Here is a 21,572-nt window from a genome sequence, read left to right as displayed (position 1 = left end):
ACTTTGTAATGATAATTAGACATGCTGCTGTACGGATTAAGAGTGCCATAGTGCAGTGACGGCCACAGACAATGGAACCAGTTAATCCATCAGGGTTTAAAATTACATCCCAACTGGAGATGGAGAAAAACATAAGAGCCAAGGAGGATTAAAGAATGAGCCTCAGCTTGAAAACTCTCCTTTCATCAGTTTCTCAATTGCAGATCTGCAGTCGGGTTGCCTGTGGTAAGCTATTGGCAGTCAATTAGGTGAAATAAACTGGGAGGGTGACCTTCATTTCCTTTTAATAGCTTTTTCCTCCCTGAAATGGGGAGCTTCAGTGGATTTTCAGCTTAAATTTTATTCAAGCTGCTTTATTACACTTGACAGCTTAGCTCTGCATAAACAATTCTCCCTCCTCCCCTTCCCCCCAGATCCGGGCTCTGCATCTCTGCCCCTTAGTATCACATTTTTGACTGTTACTTAGTGGGCTCTCTAATCACATCCAACAAAAAACACAATTACATCTGCATTTGTCTGCTGCCTTCTGTACCCTTTTCTTGTGTAATGAATTGCTTTATTTCAGAGATCAAATCAAATATTCACTGGTACTTTTGCATGTACTGTGTTTGATTAGCAAAGACTAATAGCAAATTGTACTTGTAGCTCGAGCGCAGAATTTTTTAACCCAAATGAATGAGGATGGAAAAGCCTGTTTTGATTAAAGGAAAACATATGCAAAGCAGTGCTCAAGTACCCAGTTCAACTTTGTGGAACATGTTTGTTTTCTGATAGGCTCTAAATTTTTACATATCATTTCTTGATGGTAAAACTTTGTACTCTTTACGTCCTCAAAGCCACTGCCTAATTGTACCCATTAGAAAGGAGGAAATTGTGTTAACCAGATGTTTGTAGGTAATACTGATTTCAAGTTGAATCAGAAAATAAAAATAACAGGTTGTTTTGCAAGGGCAGATGAATCGCTAATTTTATGAGTGGCTTTAGTCCAGGAAACATGTTGTTGAGATTATAAAGGCAGATTAGCTCTGATAGCTAGCAACAATAACCCAAATCAGTGAATTGGGCCCAGCACAAGACTTAACGCCAATTGTGAGTCTTCAGCATATTGGCATGTGCGGCTTTTATGATTGTAATGTTTGGATCAGTATATTAATTTATGTCGGCAGGCTCTTTTAAAGTTTGTAGTGATCAATAATTATACTGCACCATAAGTTTCATGCTCTGGCATATGCTTGATTTTTGCTTGAAAGGAATTGTGCGCGTCCTGGAAAATCGAAGTAGCATAAAATTGGGTTGACAATTCAGTGGACCTTTACACCCCTTCATTGAACATACAGTGTGTCAACCTGTCTCCCCAGAGGGGAGGAGGCTCTGGGAGGCTGTCTGTTCCTACAAGCAGCAGCTGCGCACAGAGTAAATGCAGCCTGGTTTGATAGCAGCTGTCAGTATTGTTCAGGGACCGACTTAGGGTAAAGAACAATGGGAGAGGCCACGCTCTTCGTCTGCATCGACTTTCAGGCTAAGAAAAGAAATAGTAATTTAACGGTTTAGACATCTATTACAAATGTGAAAGATCATGAAAGAGTACCCTTTAAAATGCAGATGAACCGAAACATTCTCATCCCCTTTAAGGTACAGTCAAGGAGCTTACTGCTTGCTTGACAGGGCTAAAGATATTTCTCTTTAGCAAACCTGGAAAAAGTTATATCTTCCTAAGGACACCAGGCTTCTAGGTGAGGTTAGTTGTGTCCTGGGACTGTGGATGCTTTTTTAGTAGGAAGAGAGAGGTTCTATTTTTTTTTTCCATTTTTGTGGAGTGAATTAATGGTACCCATTTTGCACTGGCATAGAACACTTAGTTCTCAGATCTGATGGGAAATACTGAATTTTAAATCCTTTCCACTGAAGCACCTGCCTTCAACTTACATAGATTACTGGTATTTAAGAAAGATAAGCTTCTTAGATATTTGAGATATTTTTGGTTATACTTTTTAAAAATAGCTTTGATGGTAAATTTGATAATCAGCAGAATAATAGCTGCAACCCTACATTTTGAATTTTTTTTAAGCTCTCTTGCTATTAAACATATGTTCTTGTAACAATAAAAAGTAATAGTGCAGAGATCCTAATAGGCACAGGGTTTATTCAGTTTGACACAAGCTTTACTTTAGAAAACAAGTTCATTGTGGGAAGGGAACTTACTTACTTGAGCCTTGATTTTTTTTTTTCCCCCGAACATCAGGATAAACACAATTTAATCAGCATTCCTCAAATATTTTTTTAAAATTTGGAATGCTATTAAAAATACTCAAAATGAAACAGTTTATTGACTTAATGTAACATTTTATTTGTGGAATAGCTAATGGCTATCTGAAGGAAAAGAAAATTGACCAAAGGACTCTTTAAGTTCATTACTCCCCATTGTAGTATATGGGTAGTTGGAAACTTAGGACTCTCTTCTACTTGCTCTGACAGTAAGTAATTTCTAAACTGAGATTAGTATTCCAAATAATTAGTGTTGTCTTTTAACTGGATTTATTATATCACATATAATTAGTTTTATATCATATAAAATGAATGTCATACAAATATAGCTATGGCTATGTACATACCTGTACACATGGATTTTTAAAATTTGATGTGTAATTCACATGTGAAATGCACAGTGCACAGACTGACCACTGGCACAGGCACACACCCTTTGGGCCACACTCAGGGTACAGATTGTCCCCACCACCATAGGAAGTCCTATGTGCTTCTTGTCAGCCAAATTTTCCCACTCCCTGAAGAAACATGGTTTCTTTTTGATTAAAAAGTGAAAGAATAATTAGCAGAGTGCAATTTATTTTTTAAAGAAAACAATTGCATAGTTTACCTATTTCTAACCAAATACCTGCTGCCTAACTTCTCAGTGTTTCATTTATGCTCATCTTTCTAAGACCATTTACATCATGTTCTAGAACTAACACCCCGAAAAGATGCCCTTTTCATTATAGGGGACTGGAATGCAAAAGTAGGAAGTCAAGAAACACCTAGAGTAACAAGCAAATGTGTCCTTGGAGCATGGAATGAAGCAGGGCTAGAGTTCCTCCAAGAAAAAGCACTGGTCATAGCAAACACCCTCTTCCAACAACACAAGAGAAGACTTTACACATGGACATCACCAGATGGTCAACACTGAAATCAGGTTGATTATATTCTTTGCAGCCAAAGACGGAGAAGTTCTACACAGTCAGCAAAAACAAGACCGGAAGCTTACTGTGGCTCAGAACATGAATTCCTTATTGCCAAATTCAGACTTAAATTGAAGAAAGTCAAGAAAACCACTAGACCATTCAGGTATGATCTAAATCAAATCCCTTATGACTATACAGTGGAAGTGAGAAATAAATTTAAGGGATAGACTGAGTGCCTGATGAACTATGGACGGAGGTTCGTGATATTGTACAGGAGACAGGAATCAAGACCATCCCCAAGAAAAAGAAATGCAAAAAAGCAAAATGGCTGTTCTGAAGAGGCCTTACAAATAGCTATGGAAAGAAGGGAAGCAAAAAGCAAAGGAGAAAAGGAAAGATATCCCCATTTGAATGCAGAGTTCCAAAGAATAGCAAAGAGAGATAAGAAAGCCTACCTCAGCTAGCAATGCAAAGAAATAGAAATAGATCAACACAAAGAAATAGAAATAAAGAAAATAGAGATCTCTTCAAGAAAATTAGAGATACCAAGGGAACATTTCATGCAAAGATGGGCTCAATAAAGGCCAGAAACAGAATGGACCTAACAAGCAGACGATATTAAGAAGAGGTGGCAAGAATACACAGAAGAACTGTACAAAAGAGATCTTCATGACCCAGATAATCATGATGGTGTGATCAGTCACACTCACCTAGAGCCAGACATCCTGGAATGTGAAGTCAAGTGAGCCTTAGGAAGCATCACTATGAACAAAGCTAGTGGAGGTGATGGAATTCCAGTTGAGCTATTTCAAATTCTGAAAGATGATGCTGTGAAAGTGCTGCACTCAATATGCCAGCAAATTTGGAAAACTCAGCAGTGGCCACAGGACTGGAAAAGGTCAGTTCCAGTCCCAAAGAAAGGTGATGCCAAAGAATGCTCAAACTACCGCACAATTGTACTCATCTCACACGCTCGTAAAGTCATGCTCAAAATTCTCCAAGCTAGGCTTCAGCTATTCGTGAACTGTGAATTTCCAGATGTTCAAGCTGGTTTTAGAAAAGGCAGAGGAACCAGAGATCAAATTGCCAACATCTGCTGGATCATGGAAAAAGCAAGAGAGTTCCAGAAAAACATCTACTTCTGCTTTATTGACTATGCCAAAGCCTTTGACTGTGTGGATCACAATAAACTGTGGAACATTCTGAAAGAGATGGGAATACCAGACCACCTGACCTGCCTCTTGAGAAACCTGTATACAGGTCAGGAAGCAACAGTTAGAACTGGACATGGAACAATAGCCTGGTTACAAATCAGGAAGGGAGTACGTCAAGGCTGTATATTGTCACCATGCTTATTTAACTTATATGCAGAGTACATCATGAGAAATGCTGGGCTGGAGGAAGCATAAGCTGGAATCAAGATTGCTGGGAGAAATATCAATAACCTCAGATATGCAGATGTCATCACCCTTATGACAGAAAGTGAAGAAGAACTAAAGAGCCTCTTGATGAAAGTGAAAGAGTGAAAAAGCTGGCTTAAAGCTCAACATTTAGAAAACTAAGATCATGGCATCTGGTCCCATCACTTCATGGGAAACAGATGGGGAAACAATGGAAACGGTGATAGACTTTATTTTTTTGGGCTCCAAAATCACTGCGGATGCTGATTGCAGCCATGAAATTAAAAGACACTTACTCCTTGGAAGGAAAGTTATGACCAACCTAGGTAGCATATTTAAAAGCAGAGACATTATTTTGCCAACCAAGGTCCGTCTAGTCAAGGCTATGGTTTTTCCCGTGGTCATGTATGGATGTGAGAGTTGGACTATAAAGAAAGCTGAGCGCCGAAATATTGATGCTTTTGAACTGTGGTGTTGAAGACTCTTTTGAGAGTCCCTTGGACTGCAAGGAGATCCACCCAGTCCATTCTAAAGGAGATGAGTCCTGGGTATTCATTGGAAGGACTGATGCTGAAGCTGAAACTTCAGTACTTTGGCCACCTGATTCGAAGAGTTGACTCATTAGAAAAGACCCTGATGCTGGGAAAGATTGAGGGCAGGAGGAGAAGGGGACGACAGAGGATGAGATAGTTGGATGGCATCACCAACTCAATGGACATGGGTTTGGGTGGACTCCTGGATTTGGTGATGAATAGGGAGACCTGGCGTGCTGTGATTCATGGAGTCCCAAAGTGTCTGACATGACTGAGCAACTGAACTGAACTGAACCTTGGATAACGTGGTGCCCGTGTTGGTACCCTTGTTACCTGGGCCTAGGATAAGAGTGGACTTTATTGGGACACTTAACACTATTATGCCTTGTGACCTTGTACAGCCAGTTAACCTCCATCAGCGTCCATTTCAGGTAGACGATACCATTTACCTTGTATGGCTTTTGTAGAGGGTAAGACTGACTGGCAGCCTTTGCCTGACATGTGGGTGAACTGACTCCCCTGAACTGCTGTTTTGATTGCCTGATTTTTCTTGGTGCCTGGAGCAGATCTCTGGGTCCAGTTGACCAAGCTTCTTCAAGGGGTGGTTATTCCAGGCAGTGGGTGTCACCTCCTCTTTTGTCTTTTCTGGTGGATACATGGATGTTGGTATTTGAGATTAGACCCAATCAGATGCTCTGCTTCTGCCATTAAATCGTGTGCTTGAATGAGTTTTAATAAGGACACAGCAGTGCAGAAGCACTGCCATTTAACTTTTGGTGAACCAACTTAAAATTCAGAACTGAGGGGAAACGTTAAGTTTGGGGAACAGATGGAGAGAAGTTTGAGAAGCAAAAATGTGAGAATCAGGCTCTTTGGGCTTCATTACACAGCATAAAGGGGGAAGGGACCAGTTCTTTTGTTGACACTGAGAAGTGGCAGGGATCCTTGAGATAGAATTAGAAGGAGGGCACAATTAGAAGAGATGCCCAGATGACCAATTCCCGTACCACAAAATGCCAGATTCCTGATAGCTGCCTCCATGCTGATTTAACAATAATAAGAAAATGTAAGCAGTTTTCCATAGCAGTATATGAAGGTCAGGAACTCGGGGGAAATTGGGAGTTAATATAAGCAACATTGTTTATCCTTTCTCATTTATTTGGATGTGATCTAACTTACTTTCCCCAAATATAACTTCTGTCAGGGTCTGTGGGGCTCTGGTTTGGGGCTCCGATTTTGGTCAGGTGTGTGTATTCTTGTTTCATAGGCAAATTTATAATTCTCTATACTTTAAAACAACTTAGTGTGAAATAAAAGAAGCCTAGAGTGGTTTGTGGTATCTGACTGTGTGTGTTTGTGTAGGTGATGGCTGTGAATACAAACTCCTGATGTGTCAGTAGAAGGAGCCTTTCTGTCCTGAAGAGATTGAGTTGTAGACCTAAAGGACTCCCCATTGTTGCATGAGATGATTGGTTTAAGGATTAGCAAAAATGTTGGATTATTTTTCTCCTCCGGCTGTAGCTGTCAGCCATCTATAGGATTGTAGTGTGTGAAGTTTAAGAGGATGAGGTTAGCCTCTTATTCTTATGAGTATGCAGTTAATCCCTGAAAAGCCCATCAATAACCCAGCTGTAAGTTTCTTTATAAAACAAATTCACCCTAGGAGAATAATGCATAGCCTGCTACCACAGGAAGTAAATAAAATGACAACAAACATGGATCTTCCAGCCCTACCAGCTTCTATTTAGTGACTTACCTGCCACTTAAATTCCAATAGTTCAGCCCTTTTTTTAATTTTCCAAAGGGATGGAGCAATACAGCTGAGAAGTCTTCTCTGCATCTGACTTTTCTTTTTACCAAGAGTACAGCTAGGTATGTCTAACAAATGCAGGGCTTGGCTTCAGCGTCTGGGTTCTTCTGAATAGGCAGTGTGCTTTTAATTTATTAGGAAACTTGCTGAAGCGTTGTTTACTTGTTCATGTCCCCATATATTTTCATATGATTTTTTTTGGATTTATTAGAAGGCATTATAATATTTTCCCTCTTTTCAGGAGAAGAAGAAAAGTCTTCAGAATAGAAAGTAGAGCTTCTCATTTTAATTATTAGATCTATGCAGGTTTTTTTAATTGACGGGTGATTTATGTACCATATCATTCACCCCGCTTTTTTTTTCAAAGAGTTTTTTAAAATGTGGACCATTTTTAAAGTCTCTATGGAATTTTTCACAATATTAATTCTATTTTATGTTTTTTTGGTTTTCTGGCTGTGACACATGTGGACTTTTAGCACCCCAACTAGGGTTTGAACCTGCACACCCCTTCATTGGAAGGCAAAGTCTTAACCACTGGATCGCCAGGGAAGTCCCTCACTCACCCTTTTAAAAGCACAGTGCTCAGTGTTTTTAATATATTTACAAACTTGTATAACTATCACTAATATGTAATTCTTGAATATTTTCATCACTCCAAAAATAAACCCATATTCATTAGCAGTCAAGACCCCCTTCTCCATCCCTCAACTCCCTGGCAACGCCTAATCTGTCTATCTCTTATGGATTTGTCTGTTCTGAATATTTCCTATAAATGGAATCACATAATATGTGACCCTTTGTGTCTGGCTTATTTCACTTGGCATAATGTTTTCAAGGTTTTTACGTGTTGTAGAAGGTATTTCAGTCCTTTTTTTGATGAAAAATATCCTATTACATCAATATACTGCATTTGTTTATCCGTTCAGTCACCTGCTGGTCATTTTTTTGTTTCTACATTTTGGCTATTATAAATAATGCTGCTGTAAACATTTGTATGAGGATGAGCTGGTTGGATGGCATCACTGACTCAATGGACATGAGTTTGAGTAAATTCCGGGAGTTGGTGATGGACAGGGAGGCCTGGCGTGCTGCGGTCCATGGGGTCGCAGAGTCAGACACGACTGAGCAACTGAACTGAAACATTTGTATAAAAATTTTTCTGTGGACATGTTTTCTTTTATCTGGTGTTTATATCTAGGAATAGAGTCTCTGGGTCATACGGTGATTCCATCTAACTTTTTAAACAACCCAGTGGCTGTACCATTTTACATTCCCCCCTCACATTGGCTGAGAATTTCAGTTTCTCTGCTTCTTCTCCAACACTTGTTGTTGTCCATTGTTTGATTCTAGTCCTCCTAGTGGGTGTGACATGCTGTCTCATTGTGGTTTTGATCTGTATTTCTCTGATGACTGGTGATGGTGAGCATCTTTCTATTGAAACCTTATGTGGTTTTAGAAGTGGATCTACTTAAGTAAACATGACTTGTAAAAACTCACTCTAGTTTAGGTCTTTAAGTCATGATGCAAACAGGCACCCAGGGCAGGTAGAATGAATAAGTCAGGGTGATGATGCAGAACAGGTTGGCCTGTGCAGATTAGCTGAAAAACAGTAACAGAAAAGATGAGTTTAGATCCTTTTCAGAATTTTAAGCCTTCATCTGGGTGCCTGACTACATGTAGGTCATCAGTTTTGTTTCCGTGTGCTCCTGCATCACAATGGGGCCTTTCAGTGGATTTATTTATTTACTTACTTTTTATTGCCTTCAAGTGGCTTGTGAATTCTTGGCCCCAGCAAGCAGTTCCTGCCTGTTTATCACCCCTGCCCCTCTTCACACGAGAGGCCATCCACATAATGGGAGGTGTTCAGATAACTCCCAGAGTAGTGTCCTTGATGTTTCTGCTGCCACACAGCTCTTCCCCACTTCTCCCACTTGTTTATCGTAGGATACCAATTTTCTTTTTCCTGCACTCTCCCAAGATAAGAACTGAGCGTTTTAAGGAACAGAATAATAGCAGAAACTCAAGGAAGAGTGATTTGGAGAAAACTGTCAATAAATGCTACTTTTCACTCCCCCCCACCCCCACTTTAAAAGTGTTTAAATACTAAGTACTATAAATGCCACTTACTCTCACACTTTTAGCATTGGAGATGCTATTTTGGGGCATGGTTTTAGTTCTGGTTGGGTTCAGTTTGTGGTCTGTGTGACATAGTTTCCCCAAAGGTTGTAAAGTGGGTTAAATTTCAGAAATTCAGATTGATTCAGTGGTTGGTAATGAGGAACTTATTAACATCTAGTGAGGATGAAGGGGATATTGGTCTTCATTTTCCTGGTTTCCTTTCTCCTTGTATAGCCAGCTCTGTGGTGATAAATCCTGTATTATACCTGTTTTAGAAACAAAAATGTAAAAACCACCTTACTATTACATTAAAGCTCTGAATGTAAACAGCAAAGTCAATTTCATTATAGCAACATAATTGACCTGGGCTGCACTAGGTAAAATGTGAATTAAAATTCTAAATGCATGGCTGTTGTTTGACATGGATGAGGTTATTTTATTCCTTGTGGGTTTTCAGTATCATTAACTCAGAGTTTGGTGTTTGTTTTCCTCATCTCATTCCCAGCCTATTCAAATTGTTTGGGTAAGAATGAGTGCATTTATCTCCTCATGCCCCAAACTAAACCTTTCCCTTTTCTCTGCGGCACCAGAACAGTCCGTTAAAGTTCCCAGTGTAGCTCTTTCCCCAAATTGCTTTGTAAAATGTGAAGTTTCTGTTTGTTTTGAATCGTTACTGGAGTCAGCATAAGCAGCTGCTCATTTTGGGGGGTTGTGACAAGGTGCTTGATGGGGAAAGGACGGTGAAGAGTTGAATGCTGAAAAGTACTTTTGGGTTTTAAACAATTTGGCAAATCGTATGGCATATAAGAACATGGATTCTAACATAATGGTTCAGAACTCTAGCTTAGATCTAGACCAGAATTTCTCAGTTTTAGTGTTACTGACATTTTAGGCTTGTGAATTATCTGTGATGAGGGCTGTTCTGTGCATTGTATGGTGTTGAACAGCATCCCCGGCCTCTACCTACTGGATACCGGTAGCGCTTCTCCTCCTCTCTCCCTCCCAGATGTGACAACCATAAATGTCTCCAGATGTTGCCAAATGTCCCTGGGGTGGGGGAAAAGGGTGTCAAAATTGCTTTGTTTGAGAATCACCTGTTTAGATTGATACATATTGCCTCAAACCACCACTGTTCATCAAAAATGCCTTTTCTGATAGCTTTGTGAACCGTTTTGCTTGTGTGTTCTGTGGTTATAAATCTATAGCCAATAACGTAAAAAAAAAAAAAGTTTACTAATTAGTGCAAACTAATGAATGGGTAGAAGGTTGAATTTTCCCAGCCTTGCTGTCATGTTTAAAAACATTTTAGTTTCCCCAATGATTTGGGCAGGTTTGGGTCTATGGAGGACTGATGCATGTAAATTCCCTTAATTGGCAGAGCCATTGGGTTTTTTGAGGTGTTGCTGGCTGTATAGCAGTGTCTTTTGTTCTAACACGTATTTTTTGAGTAGCATTCATGTTTTTTTCCTTTTAGTGAAGGTGATGGGTATTAGGCTGTCTCAGGTAAAATGTGGGGAGAAAAAAAACAAAACGACATGTTATTTCAAGAACACATGGGACAGGTCAGCTGCTCTTTTGGAGTCAGCTGTTTTAATCTCCTGGATGTGGGCCCTCTATTCATTTCAATGAATATTTTATCTTGCAGACAACTTTTCTTGTTTATTAAGCGTCTTCTGAGAAAAGCCGGAACTATCTCTGTTTCAGCTTGATGCTTCCTTATCAGCTTCCTTGGAAGAGAGCTAGAGTGAACGATGTTTTCATTTCTCATATGTAGGGTGTTGGGAAGTGGGGACTGGAGAGATGGCACTTGAGAGTTGTAAATCTCAGAACAAATTCCCATCTGTCACTGCTGCGGAGGCTGCATTGTGGAGATCGTTTTATTTCCCAGGAAACATCTGACAGTGAAGTGGATTGTCCCTGGGTGTGCAGTGTTGCGTGCCCTCAGGAGTTTCTCCTTACCTGGGAAGGGAGAAACGTGAAGTCATCAGTGGAGAAAGAGGTTGCCTTCTTCCTTCTGCTACTTGGGAACCCTGGGTCTGTCACTGACTCCTTATGAACATGCCTGGGCTGCTGGCGTCACTGGAGAGATGCTGTTGAAGGGAATCAATCATCATTCTGGCTGAGAACTCATGGCAAGCCAGTCTTTCATCTGTGAAATGGGAACCGTGATTCCCGCCCTCCCTCCCTCTGGTGTGTTCTAAGCTGAGGCCAGATAAGGAAGCTGGAATTATGATCTAGGAGCTCTGCATGGCAGGATAAAGAAGTAGAATGTGAGGCAGCAGTGTTCATGTTTCCTGGGTCTGCAACATCTTCAGTAGCTGTGATTCATCCTGTTGCTATCTACTTAAGTATTTCTTTCATTTTGTGAGAGAGTTATGCTTTTTTAAAAAAGGTGGAAGAAGGCACTTTCAAGATGGCTAAGCTAAGGATGGAAGAACCTCATTGCCTCTAATAATAGACTGTCTTCATGGGGACTGAAAATCTAGAGCAGGGTAGAGGTGGGGGTTACCTTTGGCCAGTGTGAGCTGTTGGATAGCTCTGTTGAGAGCCATTTGCCTAAATGTTGGGTTTAACCTTTCAGGTCTGCTTCACAGCTGAGGCAAAGCCCCTTTATTTTGTAAGTTTAGTCATCTTTTTAGTAATGAGAATGCTTTCCAGTTCATCTTTCTAAAAACCAACTTGGCTTTGGCAGAAAATTCCCTTCCTTCTAGCATCTTCAAATGTCACCTGAGACCCACATCTGGAGTCATTTTTTGGTGACTCCATTTGGGGGGGAATTTTAGGGGAGTAACTGGGAGGGGCGGGGAGCAGGGAAGGGTGATAGGGTTGTATCCTCCACCCTGCGGTTAAAGTCCTTCCCCTCTGCTTAGCCTCGCTCATCTTCTTTTAATCAGTGCTGCTCTTAATTACCCCACTGCACCCACTTCTGTATGCATCACTGCCTTTTGCCCGCAGCAGCCGGACATAGCTCTCACTCTCCGAGTAATGATAGTAATCGCTGGTAGGGCAGACCTGTTCCTCATCCTTCTCTGAGCACATTTCTTATGGCAGGTGTCTAGTTCCTAATTAAGTGCTAATGAGCATGCCTAGTGGGCCGTGATGCCTCTGCCAGCTTCTTCAGTTTTATGTCCTGCTATTGCTGAGCTCTTAAAAGGTGACAGAGCAGGAATTAGTGTCTTTGGGATGACAGGAAGGTGATTTTATGCATAAAGAAATTGTTATTATGATCTCCAATGGTGAATGAGTAGTTTATAAATACTTTCCAAGAATACTATTAATGTTGCTCTCTCTGACCTCGCTCCCTTTTCCAATTTCCTTCTCATTAGAACTGTGCTCTCTTTGAAAGGAATGGAACTTTTAAAGAGGTTGGCTTTTAAAGATTTTTAAAAAGATACTAGGAGTGGTTGAAAATTCACTGTAAGATAACTATAGGCTCTGATTTCTGCCTTTTAGCTGCTGATTGCTCTTGAGGGCTGGAAACCTGTTTAGTATTCAATCAAATATCAGTAGTTGGGGTGGAAATTACTGAAGATCTGGCGTAAAGATCTAATATATTCAGTACACGCAAGGGGGTAATAAATAAAACGAGTAATTGAGTCCCAGGGAAGTGAGCACAAATCAGAATCTTAAGAATTTCCTAACATTACACCTTAGAAATTGAGCTTTAATCGTTTTTACTATCTCATCAAAAATGAGTTTTATGTTGGACAGTTGAAATGCAGCCAGATTTATGGTGGAGGGGCCATTTCTGGGATACTTTTTCATTTCCTGTAGTGTGTCTTAAATATAATATATGAGAGCAATGGTACTTTTTAATATGAACCAATTTATAACTTCTGGAATGGGTTAAGTGATAGAGGTGAAGGCATTTAGGAATGGGGACTTGGTCATCAGAGTGTTTTCCTCAGCAAGCTTCTTAGCCTCACTGTATCCTGGTGTTTTCCTCTGTGACGTGGAGAGGGGCTGGATTTGGGGCATGAAGCTCAGGAGAAAGGAAGGGATAATCAAAGTTCTGCCTCTGGTTTCTTTCAGTTGTCACATGCATGTCTCCCTGAGGCCCCCCTTTGTGTGTGGTGGTACCATGACGGTCCTTCCTGTGTTGAATTCACTCCCCTCCCACCTGGTGGGAGAAACTCAGTGCCTTGAGCCTGGCCATCTGTGAAATGGGAATATCAGTACTTCCTCACTTCTGTGAGGGTTTGATGGAGTAAGGGCACACAGTGCGTAAGAGATGCTAGTTCTTCCTTCTTTCTGGGTTTGTTAACTAAAGTTAATATTTGGTTTTGTCTCATCCTACCATTGTGTTAACACAAGAATGCTGGGGTGCAATGGAATCGCCTGGTAACCTGTGACTCATTGAGAATATAGATACTATACTGTAGGATGTATATCTGTGCCTCCCCTGTTGTAACCTTTTTGAATCAGAATGAGCCCAAAATCTGTGGCATCTTAGATTCAGTGATGGCACTGGATTTCAACCCTGGAGCTGCCTAGAGATGTGACTAACTAATATGTGAGGGCTTACTTACCTATCCAAGCTTGCACAGCTATGCTCTCAGGGTGTGAGTTAGGCTAGAAAGTGACAATGTTAGTCTGAGGATTATGTTTTGGGAAGATTATATGATATCAGGTAACTAAGCAGATGAAGGCTTTTGATGGACTGAACGTACTAACCACATTTTTTTTTCTCCCTTTCCTCCCTCTCTCTCTCTCTTTGCTGTGTGTGTGTGTGACCTCCTGTTCTGTCTCCTCCATCCTCTCATGTCATGTCTGATTTCTACCTGGATGCCATCGCCGCCGCCACCACCACCTTTTCTTTCTCTCTCCCTCTTCCTCTCAACCACCACCTCCAACAGCAGCAGCAGTTGCAAGCTCAGCATCTTTCTCACGGCCACGGACCTCCAGTGCCCCTCACCCCTCACCCTTCGGGACTTCAGCCTCCTGGAATCCCTCCCCTCGGCGGCAGTGCCGGCCTCCTGGCGCTGTCTAGCGCTCTGAGTGGCCAGTCTCACTTGGCAATTAAAGATGACAAGAAGCACCACGATGCCGAGCACCACAGAGGTGAGAGGCCGGGCAAGCCAGATTAGGACCTTGTCCTAACACTCTTACAGTGCCGCAAAGTTTGTGCACCGCTAAAGAAAGCCCCAACCCATACAGAGCGCAAACAATGAGCTAAGAGGAACTGTCTGTCGCAAAGCTTGGCCACTGAAACACAGTTCACCCTGGAGGTTTTCAGGGTTTAACGTGGGCATCTGTAGATTTCTCCATCTCTTTAGATGGCAGGCATCTTGACATCTTGGCAACTGCCTCGTTAATGCCAGTGGCCTGTACCATATTATGGAAAACTGTTAACTGCTTAATTGGGTAATTTTCAAAGAAAGTAATGTTGTTAAATGGGGCGAAATAAGAAGTTAAATTTGAAAGTGAATGTGTTCAAATGAAAGGTTTGATAATTGCATCTGTTACTACTTAGTTTCATAGACTTTAATTCTAGTATGCATTAAATATTGGGCAAAATTGCACTTGACTAATTTTTTGAAAAAAGAGTAATTTATTCTGTCAAGAAATTAAAAAAAATAGGCTTTTGTGTATGGTTAAACTGTAAATCTTATGTTTACAAAATACTGTAATTTTCAGGAAATCACTGTATTAGGAATGTGCAATGACTTATATAAATAAAAGCCATTTTTAAAACTGTTTGGGGCTTGTGTTCTAATTATTCCCCCCTTTTTTTTATTTCTGTTCTTGCCTCTGTGTCTGAACGGGCATGTCTGCGTTTCTTGGTAACCTCGGGAGCAGACAGAGAACCAGGCACAGTAAGTACCCCGACTTTATGTGCCTGCTGCACATAAAAACATGTTCCTCCCCCCACCCCCACGGTGCACCCCAGCCGCCTTTCTGTACATATAGGCACAGACACCTGTATTCTGCCCTATCTCTCTCAGCAACTTTTCTTTTTTTTAAATATGTCTGTTCTCTCCCCCACCCCCCATCTTTCGTATACAACTTTTATCGGATGAGAGGGAGGCAAAGCTAAGATTACTCACTTGAAAATACACTTTGATCCTTATGTGCCCCATATAAAAAATACGTTTATCATTGCACTTCGAGTCCAAGTTTACTTCTAATGTAAGAGAGTATTCATTTTTTTCTTAAGTCAGTTCTTCAGGCAAGAGGTCATGATCCATATGTGAAATTGGTTAGTGTTTTGTTATTTCTACCTAAACCATCATTATCCTCTGCAAATGCATCTTAGTTGCTAGGTTTCTATATCTGGTTTTCTTTTCATAATCATCCTTGGAGTGTGAACTTGAACTTTATTTTAGTCCAAAGAACTGAGTCTTAGAGTAATCTCTCAAAACCAAGAAAATTGAGTTCACGGAGCTCTGTGCTTATTGAGTTCATTTTTTCACCAGCCTAAATCTCAGTATATATACTGAGTTTCCTGCATAATTATTATAGAAAAATCATGGTAATTGTTACATAAAATGGAGAAACCCACTTTATGTAGTGTTTGATCTGTTCACATATCTGCCAGTTACTTGTGGGGTTGCCTGTCTCTAGAATGCACCCCTCACAAGTTGTGGAGCAAACAGTGAGAAACTGGCCCCTTTTCAGCTAAGATAACCTATAGTTCTGCCCCTTCCCTCCTTCCTTTTTTCTTTCTGAACATGGCAGTATTTTGACGATCTTCAGTCTAAATATGGTTTAAAAATGGGGTACTGAACTTTTAAATCATTCTGATACTTTCGAGTTTGGCGGGAAGATATGTAATTTTTTTTGGTTTGAAAAGTTTAGGTCCACCCTCTCTCCACCTTCTGTGTAGAATAGTAAGCGTTTTTAAAATTTTCTTTGGGACTGAGCTTGGTATACTTTATGTGTCAGAGTATATTAGGGGAATAGCTAATGGTGAAAGGATGAGGTGTAGCTGGTTTTGAAATTCTTGTTCTGTAAGTTTTCATTGGAAAATGTTAGGAAGAAAAAAGAGGGGAGAGAAAATTGGAGCTAGGGAATAAAATCACCTACTCCCAAAGTACAGACCTAAGTAAACTGATTTATGGAGGAACTAACTTTTAATTTATGGGGAAGTTGTACCCTTAAAGAAGTACAAAATAGTTCTTCAATTTCAGGCAGCTGTGGATTTTTTTTAAGTCCAGTTAGTTTAGTTATTAGTAAGTCCATGTTGAGTTAGCAGTCAGTGAACTTTCAAGTCCAAATGTAGTAGATACATTGCATAAACCAATCTATAAAATAATATAAAGTACATAGTTACTTAATGTGTTATTTGCATGTCTCCTTTTTTATATCAAACTTTTGTCAAGTCTTAATTATAATTTCAACATTTTCAGAAGTATATATACTGAGTTTTCTGCATAATTATTATAGAAAACTCATGGTAATGATTGTATAAAATGGATAAATTAGACTAATTTGTAACCTAAACATTTAATTCAGTCTGTAGAGAGGAACTGTTCACTGTCCATATAAGTGGGATTTTGCTGCAGTTATGTAAAATTAACTCTCTTCAAACTTTATGTAAAATTAAATATGAGACTCATTGGGTAATGAGATGATGTGTACTATTAACACCTAAAATAATATAGTACTTAACTATTTAATAAAGTGGTTTGAATTATGAAGTTGAATTTTACTTGGCAGATAAAGTTAATTGATTATACAGGTGTTTTGTTTTATTTTTTCACTCAGTGAGGGGTTAAGAGCAGTGACTATCTAGGGCAATGATTTTCACACCTTGTGGTCTCAGAACCTTCATATCCTTAAAGTAATTGATGACCCCAGAGAACTTTTGTTTATGTATGTCATATATTTTGAAAAGTCTCTGGGTTAGAAATAAAACAGATATTTAAATTACTTACACAGATAAAGAGTTACTTAATTGTGTTAAATAACATTTTTAGTGAAAAATAACTAATTTCCAAAATAAAAAATTAGAGTGGGAAGAGTGGCTTTGTGTTTTGCACTTTTGCAAATGTCTTTAATGCTTGGCTTAAAAGAGGGTAGCTGAATTCTTGTCAATTTTTTGCATTCTGTTTGTTGCCATGTATTATTTTGGTTTAAGTATTAAAATCTGCCCACAAAGAAACACCCTTGAGGTCCTTGGACCAAACTCTTGGGAACCTCTGCCATAAATAAGACCAAAGAGTTCTGAGAAATTCTAGGCTGGCATATAGTTTTATTTTTTTCCTACTCTTCTGTGTTGAACAGACATTTTTTATATCCAGTGCAAAAATCAAGGACTTACAATAGATCCAGAGGGAACTGTTGAGTGTATATATGTATTGTTATCTCTGAGTCTAAACTATTCCATTCGCTAGTTGAAGGTTTTATGGTGGGAAAACAAATGAACTATAATGTAACCTGTTTTATGTAAAACCCAGGAAAGGAAAGAGCTAAGAGCAGAGAGGACACGATTTTTAAGTTTCTTACTTCTGAAAAGGATGAGTGGTAAAGCTAGTAACTTAAGAGAGGTGTAATTTGCTGTTTGGCTATTGATTTTAAATTAAGATTTGACTACTGTTTTTCTAGTTCACAAACCTTTTTTAATTTTAACATAAGCCTATTTATCAGAGTGCTACTACTGAGCAAAGAAATGACCTGACAAAAGCCTTTATTTCCTTTAAGAGTAGTACAGTTTAGATACTAAAGTTAATTTAAAGATGATTTGCACCAAATTCATTTTGGCTGAAGAAAATCTCCTTTAAGTCTGCTTGAAAGACCTGGATTTAGAGAATTGACAAGGAGCTGTATGGCTTTTAAGAAAATGTGATAGAATATTTAAGTACTCATTCATATAACAAATATTTATTGACCATTTAATTTACTATGTGCCAAGCACTGGCTGAGAGTACCGCGTATCCTTGCTGCCATTTTACAGTGATGTCTTGTAATGTCAGAGTCAAATTATGTGTTGAATGAAAAGCACTGAAATAACCTCATTTGTGTGGTCATTATTTGGAACATGTAGAAAAGGGAGGAGACTTGAGTGGGCTGTCTGGGAGAGACTCTAGAATGGGATGGTCTGTAAACTTAGGCAGGTTCCTGAGTGGACTAAAGAAGGCCCTGGAATACCCCTAAGATTGTATGTAGAGTACTGTGGGTGAGTGCTCTTATGTAATACTGGGAAAAGATCATCACTCTCATTAAATTCTCCAAGGGGGCTCCTGCTTCAGAAAAGTCTTAAGCACTTTTCACCTGCTTTAGGTCAGAATAGGGCATCACTATCATTTTTTTCCTAGCTGGTATTAGTGGTAAAGAACCCACTTGCAGGAAACATAAGAGATTCAGTTCCATCCCTGGGTACAGAAGATCTCCTGGAGGAGGGCACGGCAACCCACTCCAGTATTCTTGCCTGGAGAATCCGATGGACAGAGGAACCTGGCAGGCTACAGTCCATGGGGTCGCAAAGAGTTGAACGTGACAGAAGTGACTTAGCACACATCATTTTCTCAGACACAAAGCACAAAGAGGTTGGGTGTTTCTGTTCATATAGATCGTCTTTCTGAGGGACTCCATTACCACTCCTGTAACTGATTTCTATAGTTATCATGTTCACATGTAGGACTTTTAAATAAGTGATTATGACAACCATCACTTGATGTTAAGGTGGTGTCTTTATTTTTTTCTTCTCTAGCTATTGTACCTGATAGTTAATTGGCAGAGGTGGGACCAGATCCCAGTTCTGGACCACCCACCCCTTCTCTTTCTGAAACGACACTGCAGAAGAGAGGGCATAGAGGGAATAAGCTGTGAGGCTTGCTTTACGATGTGCTTCACTCTTGGCCTGTTTCTGAAATGTTATTTTTTTGAATGTCACATTGTCTCCTCATGGCTTTTTATTACCATGGCAGTGTGGGTACGTGTTTGGGGGAAAGGAGCAGTGGTAGAAAGAAGGTAGGTTTTGGACTAAGGCAGACCCAGTGGAACTCTGGCTGCACAGGCAGTATTCCTCATCCTTTTGGGCCTTCTTGTCTCATCTGTAAAATGGCGATGGTGGCTGCCTGCAGGGTGAGGGTTTAGGACCCACTGATGGGATTCATGGAGTCGCAGAGAGTCGGACACGACTGAGCGACTGAACTGAACTGAATGGGAAGTCATCAGACATACCATTGCAGGCCTTTTGGAAGGTCCTCCCTGCATCTACCTGCCGGGGAGCCAGACAACAGGAAACATGTCGTTGGTCACCCTCAACATAGTTACTTGTGGTTTCCTTTCCCTCTCACACAATGTGTGAGGCTTCTGTGGCGATGAGGGCCCACTTGACCGAGTGGCTGGTCCTGATGTTTTTCTGTGTGTCAGCATCACGAAACACACCCCAGTCTCTTAGGAACTTGATCAGTCGAATGATGCTGGAGTTCATCAAAGGTAAATGGGGACTCAGAGGAGGTGTTTTCATCTAAACATTGATGACTTTATCTTGGCCTATGCCAAGGAATTGGGTGGAGATAAAGGATAAAACTAAGATGAATTACCTAAAATCTCTAAGGCACAGTAGAAAATACTTAAATTTTCTGAAGCAGTGGCCTCAGTAGATTTTTCTTTTGGTAGAACTTAGAACTCTGTACTTAAAAAAATAAAATAGATCCTCTGGGAAAACCACTGTCACTGCTGTGAGAAGGTAAACCCCCAAGGGAAGGAGGACCCTGGCGGTTTCTTGCTTGTTGGGAATGGTGTGTTCCTGTGCCAGGTGAAGTGTCTGCTCATCATTTTCAACATCCTCTCCTTAACATAGTACAGCAAACTGTATCTTTCTGATGAGGAGAGTTGGGTGTACGTGCTGTCAGATATCAGATATCACAGTCCAGTCCTGACCTTTTCTTTTTTTTTTGCAGTAGAAGCTCACCAGGGGCTGGAAAGTGAAGAGGGGCAGTAGCACCTAAGAGCGCTTTGCAAACATGCTGCTAGAAAAGGTTTGAAATACAGCTTGACTTTTGCTGTGACCAAGGTCCTGATTAGGGGAATAAAGGTGTTATGAGGTCATTTAAAGATGATTCTTAAGGAGTTATGTTTCTTTTCAGCTCCACAGTTTTTATTGAAAGCATTTTATTTTGTTTTACCTGGAGAAAGAGGGTGGAAAAGCAAACTGTATACATAGAGAGTGACGCTGAAGGCATTTCATGGTTTAGCACTTCTTCCAGCCCAGATGTCACTGGGTGTGTGTCTGTAGCTCTTTTATCTTAGGCATCCTCTCAAGTCACCCATCTGCATCCAACAGTGCTGAGTTCCTAAATATAGGTGCAGGAACATGTTTTTTTTTTCTTAATTTTTTTTTTTATTGTTTTGTTCTCCCATACTTTGCCTTCAAACCATGTGAAAAATAGATGTTTACCCTTCAGACTTGCTTCACAGCCAATCTTCCAAGACATGTTTTTCACGTTTCCACACATCTCCATTTGCTTCCACTCTTTGCCATTGACAAGTGGGGATTCTGTTAGTTTTATAGGTTAAAAGTGCATTTGTCACACAGAATGCGTGAATGACCAACTGGACCACAGCACAAAGTACCTCACAGAGTGATGGCTTAATTGATACCAGGTGTGGATGAGGCGGCGCACAGATGTGATGGGGTGTGTCGTTACCTAATTGTTTTAATGTTCACTGAGAAGTTAATTGTCAGCATAGAGTGTGCTAGCAAATTAGGTTCCCACTGCCTTAGTGTAACTGAGGATAAATGAGGTGTCATGAGTTTCCAATCTGTACCTCTGACACAAACACTTTTCCTGTGAGGAGGAGACTGTTCCCAGGGGGAATCAACATGGCAGCTAAAGAAATCCATTTGAATAATGTGCATTATTTTCACATTAGGAAAACCTGTCTAGCTTTTTCTGTCTCCATGAGCGGGTTTTCCTTTCACATTTGCTGCTGGTGGGTTCAAGCTTTAGATTTGATTGGCAAAAGAATTGCTTTGAGGTCTCAGAGTAGATGAAGGAGACATGAATGCTCTTGTAAAGTGTTCTGGCAACACTAACAGTGTAAACCAGCTCTCTTTCATACATCTGGAGTTTACCTTCCAAAATACCTCAGTATACATGAACAGTCATTCTTATTAAATTGCCCAAGAAAAGTAAAATTCTTGGAACAAGACTATAAAGACTGTTTGTTATTGATATTAAAGCAGCTAAGTCTCTCTATGTTGGTCTTGAGTAGGTGGGTGTTCACAGCATAAAATAGAAATAATATTTTCTAGAATGGTCAGAATAAAGGTAACGCAAAGTCCAAATCTTGACATTTTCTTCTGATTCGACTGAATGCTCTTTGAAATTCAAAAGATTCTTCTGTTTAAATTGTAAGTTCTTATAGGAAGGTATGATTTGTTACTTACATGTCTGGATTTTATTTTTACTTTAAGAGACTACATTGTCCACTTCTACCCACTAGTTCAAATACCACCAACTCTCTAGTTAACTTGGGCCCACTTATCTTGAGCAGGGAACGATTCTGGTGTGTTTTTACGCAACATGTTTCACCTATTTGGGAAATTGTGCTCTGAATCTAACCACAGGTTATAACATTCGAA

At 40.1% G+C, this 21,572-nt stretch overlaps 1 protein-coding gene across 5 annotated transcripts in view; it reads left to right on the top strand.

Moving 5' to 3' along the window:
• LOC129556772 (transducin-like enhancer protein 1) overlaps positions 1 to 21,572 on the top strand; it is a 91,119-nt gene that overhangs the window by 31,522 nt on the left and 38,025 nt on the right. For 3 of the 5 annotated variants that reach the window (XM_055426942.2, XM_055426938.2, XM_055426940.2), the window contains exons 7-8: positions 13,894 to 14,098; positions 14,837 to 14,853. In XM_055426942.2, the coding sequence (XP_055282917.1) occupies positions 13,894 to 14,098; positions 14,837 to 14,853 (222 nt within the window). The remainder of the gene's footprint in view (positions 1 to 13,893; positions 14,099 to 14,836; positions 14,854 to 21,572) is intronic. The other 2 variants (XM_088837947.1, XM_055426941.2) reach the window with 1 other exon arrangement.

Source organism: Moschus berezovskii, chromosome 7 (genome assembly GCF_049115385.1).
Source record: "Moschus berezovskii isolate FMDL1 chromosome 7, NW_MosBer_1.0, whole genome shotgun sequence".
In the NCBI taxonomy this organism is placed as follows: Eukaryota; Metazoa; Chordata; class Mammalia; order Artiodactyla; family Moschidae; genus Moschus; species Moschus berezovskii.
This window is presented reverse-complemented; position numbering and strand designations above follow the sequence as displayed.